The sequence below is a fragment of the Calypte anna genome, chromosome 25, assembly GCF_003957555.1.
Source record: "Calypte anna isolate BGI_N300 chromosome 25, bCalAnn1_v1.p, whole genome shotgun sequence".
In the NCBI taxonomy this organism is placed as follows: Eukaryota; Metazoa; Chordata; class Aves; order Apodiformes; family Trochilidae; genus Calypte; species Calypte anna.
In genome coordinates, this window is record NC_044270.1 from 1,129,038 (window position 1) to 1,135,075 (window position 6,038).

A 6,038-nucleotide genomic window follows, 5' to 3' on the forward strand; every position below is an offset into this window, starting at 1 on the left:
AGCAAGAGAGGCTCCAGGGATGTGAGTGATGTCCAGCCTCAACTGGAGGAGGAACCACGTCTTTGCCCCAGGAAGAGCTAGCCCCCCCCCCAGTCACACAGGAGGCCCCAAGCTGTCCTTCTGGGGGAGGAAGTCAAGGCACCTCGATGGCAAGTGCTCTCCTAAGAGCTGCTGGGGCTTCACCAGGTCTCTTTGGGGATCTCTTCTGTGCTCTTCTTTCACCTTCAGATGTTACTGCATGGTGGCACCTAAGTGTCAAAAAAAAAAAAATTAAGGGGATGCTCTATCATGGTGGGTTTGGGGATTTTCCACCTCCCAAATCTTCCACCATTGGGTAGGCAAGAGAACTACCCTGGGGTCTGCAGCTTCTGCCTTCCTGCATTATGTCTACCCAGCTTACCTCAGTATGTAGACACTTTTCTGCTCTAATTGGGTTCCTTGGGTCTTTCAGTCCTTTCTGTCACTGTCATCTCTTCTACTCTGTGGCACCTGCAGCTCACTGAACTCAGTCTCCCTGGCCCTGTGATTCTCTCCCATTAGTTTCTGCTGTCCAATGTAAAAAAAAAACCAGAAACAAGACAAAAAACCAAAAAAAAAAAAAAAAACCACAAACAAACAAACAAACAAACAAAACCCCCTAGAAATCACCGTAGCTCAATCACACTCAGTCTTGGGCCTGAAAATCCTCGAGGCTGGGAAAAAAAAAAAAAAAAAGAATCCCACTTTTGTAGCCTCCATGCTGTTGGCTACACCTTCCTGCTCCCCTAAGAGCTGAGCAGAATCACAGCTCCAGCTTCACGGAGGCTTTGAAGCAGCTGAGTTATTCCATAGTTACTGCAGGGGAACAGTGGTGGGTGGGGGGTCCCTTCCTCTCTTTCTTCTTCACGCTGATGTATTGCATGAAAAACCAGAATAAAAAGCTGATGACTGCACTGACTCCTGCCATCCTTCATCCTTGTGGCTGATTTCTACAAGGGCCTGGTGGGAGGCTGGCCCAGATCACACTTTCCTCCTAATCCCAGGCACAAATTCCATGCAAGGGTGGCTGAAAATCCCACCTACCCCCATGCCTAGATGCCCACAGAACTCTAAAACTGTCTCCTGTGACTGACCTGTGTGATTTCAGGGATTCCCATTGCAGCCTGCGTGCTCTGTGCTCTGACACCCACATGGGGACACGGGGATGTGCCCGTGCAAAGCCACTGCTGGATAAGAGCCACCCAGACACACACATTCCTGGCCACGTGTACCCCATCTGCCTTTGCCCCTGGGCTGCCCAATACCTGGTACCACCCCTGGATCCTTGAGCAGGAGAAAAGCAGCAACATGGCACAGAAAACACCCCAGACCCCATACCTGGTGCATAAGGAGACAGAGGCATCCCATCCCTGACCTTCTTTGGAGCCAATCAGATTTTTACTCAGTTTTCTTGAGCAAGAGAGAACCAATCCCCTAAGCAGCAGATGAGGCTGCAATTCCGCAAGAAGACAGAGAAGTGAGGACAACTCCAGCACCATCTGTGTCCTGCTCTTAAATGCAACCAGAACCCACTGACTGGTGACAGGGGTGGGCAAGAGGAACAAGGGGACCTCAGGTCCATCATCTTCAGGGGGCTTCTCACTCATCTTGTCCCAGCAACCATCCTGGGATGTTCTGAACCTGGCCAGAGGGATTGGGAAGGGTTTACCCCAGCGAGGGGCAGGTGGATACATGGGGTGATGCTCTCAGGGATGCTCCCTCGGTGCCTGTGACAGTCGCACATCTTGGTGACAAACATATGGCAGCACAGATGGCCTGTCTGCAAACAGAGCCACAGCCTTGACTGCAAACACACACACACAACAGCAAGAAACAGAAAACTCCTCGAATCTCCTACTACAGGCAGGACAGAGCCCGGTTGTGATGCCCGGGAAGGGGGTGGGGGGTGGGAGGATTTGTTCTTGCAAAAGGGAAAAAAAAAACCCGCTTGCACCTACCCAGCTCCTGTTGAGATGTTAGGGGAGCATGAGGAGGAGTTTGCAAAATACAGGTGGGGGAAAAAAAACCCCAAACCCAAACCCAAAAAACAAACCTTTTTATATTTTCATGGAATTTACAGTTTACAGTTTGGGAAGGATTGTGGGGAGGCCTGTAACTTTTTCCCCAATACACGGGGAAAAATGGAGAGCTGAGGACAAGAAAGGAAAATATTCCGGGGACGGTTCCCTCCTCCTCTTCCCCCCCCCCCCCCCCCCCCCATTTGTTTTCCCGAAGAACCCCGTCCCTGGAAGCTGTCCCAGCTCCCAGAGCACATCCCAGCTTCATGCACCGTGGGGACAGCCCGTGTCTCCTTAACCTCCCCCCGAAGGTTTTGGGGAAAAGCAGCAGCTCCCAGGAAATCCGGGCCAGGGCGGGCGATTCTTAGTCAGTGTCTGTCTGGTGGAAACCTCGTCGTAACCAGGAGACAAATGTGCAAACACGGATAAACACCTCGGGCTGGAGCAGCTCCCGAGGGATGGGGAGCAGTCAGGAATCACTGCCCCGTCTGCTGCTTTGGGAGCAGCACAAGCCCCGCAACCCCCGATCCTTCGTGCTCAGAGATCCTGAAGCACATCACTTGCCCTTTGGGTGACTCCTCTTCCTCCTCCGCTTCGGGGTCTCTGTGTTTTCAGCTTTCCAGGGGCTCTTCCTCCGCAGGGAGCTCAGACAAGCACTGCTAGGGACCAATCCTAGCAGCATCCCCTCCTCCCGACCCCCATTTTTGCAAAAATAGGTCAGAAGTTGTCACCAGTAAGGCTCTGTGGGTGGGACCCGGTCAGGGCTGAATGGGACAGGCAGGAGACAGCCCCCAGGGTGGGCATCCCCAGGGGAAAGCTCCTCTACCACCACCTCTTGTGCCTGCTCTGCTTCTGCCACCTTCGTTGGGAAAGCTGGAGAAGCTCAAAGCTTCAGGTAAGAAGAGGAACCTCAGAGGATGCTCCAGGGAGCAGCGAGGTAGCTCTAGGGGGGAAGTCAGCCCTAAGTCTGGGTTTAGGAATCCCAGTGCAGGGAATCCGAGAATCATCATTAAATGGGTTGGATTGGAGGGACCTAAAAACTCATCCAGTGCCACCCCCCTGCCATGGACAGTGACAACTCCCACCATGGTGCCCAGGTTGCTCCAAGCCCCATCCAACCACAGCTTCTTGGGCAGCCACAGCTTCTTGGGGCAATCCTGGGCCAGGGGCTCCCCACCCTCACACCAAAGAATTTCTTCCTAATTTTTTCCTAAAGAGAAAAAACCAAAAGGAAAGAGAAAGGGACGAGTGGCAAAGGACGAAAGCGCAAATACAGGCAAGAAGGAGAAAATTCAAGTGTAAATAACTGTAAAGTATAAAAATTGTAAGGGAAAGGGTTGGAGAACCTAGAGGAGGAGCCCGGCACATTCCTAAGAACCGCAGGCATGCCCTGATCCGCCGTTACTGCTGCCGATTGCCCAACGCGACCCAGAGGCTGAGTCAGGGCTGGGAAGGGAAGGGCGGTGGCTGCGGTGTGAGGCTCAAAACCACTCCCGGCATTTTCCTTTGCCACATCGAACCAGGGCCGTGCACAGGACTCAGCCCCCTCCTCACATCCCAACCATGGTGAGTGATCCCAGAGTCCCGGAGGGGGAGGGAGAAGGGGCTACGAGAGGGCAGGGGGGCGATGGGGGATTTCCCACCAGCGGCTCCAAGAGCTGAAGGCGAAAGTTAGGGCAGGGGAAAGAGGAGCGGGTGCCAAGGGTTCAGCTAAACCCTGCCGGAAAGGGGGCCTGGGAGAGGGTACAGAGCTGGAGAGGGGGAGCAGAGGGTGCCCAGAGTTGGGGGATGGAGGCTGGGGTGCTGTTCCCTCTTTTTTTTCCTGCTTTCCTTTTTTCCTCTGGCGCTGCTTCCTCTGCCTCCTGGGTCCGCCCCCCAGCAGTGGGGCCGGGGTGGGGTGGGGGGGCTGGGGAGGTGCAAAAGAGCCCAGGACTTGGGGCTGAGAGCAGGAGGAACTCTGAACTCTGCTCCTCTCACGTTTACCAAAAAAGGGCTGAGCGGAGCCTGCGGCGGGGCAGGAGGTGGCAGGGAGCTGCTGAGGTGGGGCAGAGTTGGGCTGGTTCCTCCAAAGCCCTTCCCCAAAACCTGGAGCCATGGGGGGGGTGGGAGGCACAGTACACCACGTTCCCCCCCACCATGCTCCCCCCCCCCCAACTCACACCCCATCTCCACTGCAGAAGTCCCTCAGCTCCTGCCCATAGGCAGTGATTTGGGGAGCCAACTATGCTTGCAATTTTCACCCGTGACTCAGTTTCCCCTATGTCCAAGGCGGGGCAGGAGGGAGGGAAAGGGGGAGGCAAGGCTTATCTTTCCAGAAGCCGTGCTAGAGAGCATGGAAAAAAGTGGCACATCATTGTGGTTGCAAGGCAAGCGCTTCCCAGCCCAGGACTCTGATGGGAACTGACATCTCCCCGGGGGATTTTCCACCAACCACTCCCCAGTCCTCTGAGTCCTCCGCAGTGCCAAGCAAGCGGAGAGATTAATAATACCAAAGAAAAATGCAGTTGGACTGGTTGGGCATGGAAGACTCTTCGAGGAGGTCCCAACCTTCCTCCAGAAGCAGGCTCTTGGCTTTCTGCAAGCCCAGAGGTGCCCCTGCAATGCTGACCCCCTCCTCTTGTCCCTGCAGCCCACCGAGACCGAGCGTTGTATCGAGTCCCTGCTGGCTGTTTTCCAGCGTTATGCAGGGCGGGAAGGGGACAACTGCAAGCTCTCCAAAAAGGAGTTTGTGGCTTTCATGAACACTGAGCTGGCTGCCTTCACGAAGGTGAGCAAAATCCAGGGGGAAAAGAGGCTCCAGTAGCATCTGCTGCAGCCCCTTGGGACAGCAATGAATTCCCCAGGAGGATGGTGGGATGGGAAATGGGATGAGCTCATTCCCACCCGTGGGGCCTGGCAGGAGTTGTCCTGACTGAAGTTTGCCTCCCTCTATCAGTTCCTTTCTGCTGGAGATGGAAGTTGGGCTCTTCTCCCAAGCAGCTCTCAGTAAGACAAGAGGACATGGTCTTAAGCACTCCCAAGGGGAGGTTTAGGTTGGATATTTGGAAAAAAATTCTTTCCAGAGAGGGTGCTCAGGCATTGGAATGGGCTGCTCAGGGAGGGAGTGGATTCTCCATCCCTGGAGGTTTTTAAGAAGAGACTGAATGTGGCACTGAGTGCCATGGGCTGGGAACCACGGGGGGAGTGGATCAAGGGTTGGACTTGATGATCCCAGAGCTCCTTTCCCACCTGGATGATTCTGTGAAGTGGGTCCCTGTAGCTCTGTACCTGGGGCTGGGGTGGGTTCCTCTGCCCAGCAGCAGACTTCTGTTCCCATCTCTCTGGTCTTTGCAGAACCAGAAGGACCCAGCTGTTGTGGACAGGATGATGAAGAGACTGGATATGAACAGTGATGGACAGCTGGACTTCCAGGAGTTCCTCAACCTCATTGGGGGCATTGCAGTGGCCTGCCATGAAACCCTGATTAAGGCCCCCACCCCTTAAGCCCAACTGCTGTCTCCTCCACCACTGTGAATGTTCCTCAAACCAGACCAAAGATTCCTTGAAGAAGCTGGAAGCAGTGCCCTTAAAATGGGAACATCCCCCCAACTCCTCATTTTTATGTGTAAAATAAAAGGTTGGAAAACCCAGAGTAAACCCTGTGGTTTTATTTCATCATCCCAAGGGAGGAGAAAGCAGTGCAGCCAGAGAGAGATCACTGATCATACCCTTTCCTCCTCCACAGAGAGTAAGAACATTCATGTTCTCCTTGTCACTGCAATTATGATCCTCCTGGCTTTGGAGACCCCTCCAGCCTGGTCAGTATCACAAGGAAAGGTAAATTAATACTAAAGGGTACAACTATGTGAGGTAAATGCCAAGACAGGAGATGGCACATCAACAACAAAGCTTAATTTGAGCACTGGTACCAGCAATTCCACATTTATGATTTGTGGAAGCAGCCCCTGCTGTCATGAGAAATTATTTCAGGACTACCGCCTCCATTTTCTGGAAACTTCAAAA

General features: G+C 53.7%; 1 protein-coding gene across 1 annotated transcript; it reads left to right on the forward strand.

The window, feature by feature from the left end:
- The first annotated feature begins 3,448 nt into the window (after positions 1-3,448).
- On the forward strand, positions 3,449-5,665 carry S100A11 (S100 calcium binding protein A11). The gene is made up of 3 exons (XM_030465296.1): positions 3,449-3,602; positions 4,666-4,803; positions 5,370-5,665. Exons 1-3 carry the CDS (start codon positions 3,600-3,602, stop codon positions 5,517-5,519), a joined length of 291 nt encoding a protein of 96 aa, XP_030321156.1. The 5' UTR covers positions 3,449-3,599; the 3' UTR covers positions 5,520-5,665.
- The last annotated feature ends 373 nt before the right edge of the window (positions 5,666-6,038 follow it).

What these genes read in the sequence shown, in the direction of transcription:
- S100A11 (XM_030465296.1), top strand. An exon ending in AGCTGGCTGCCTTCACGAAG is followed by an intron (nt 4,804 to 5,369) that starts GTGAGCAAAATC and finishes TGGTCTTTGCAG; the next exon opens with AACCAGAAGGACCCAGCTGT.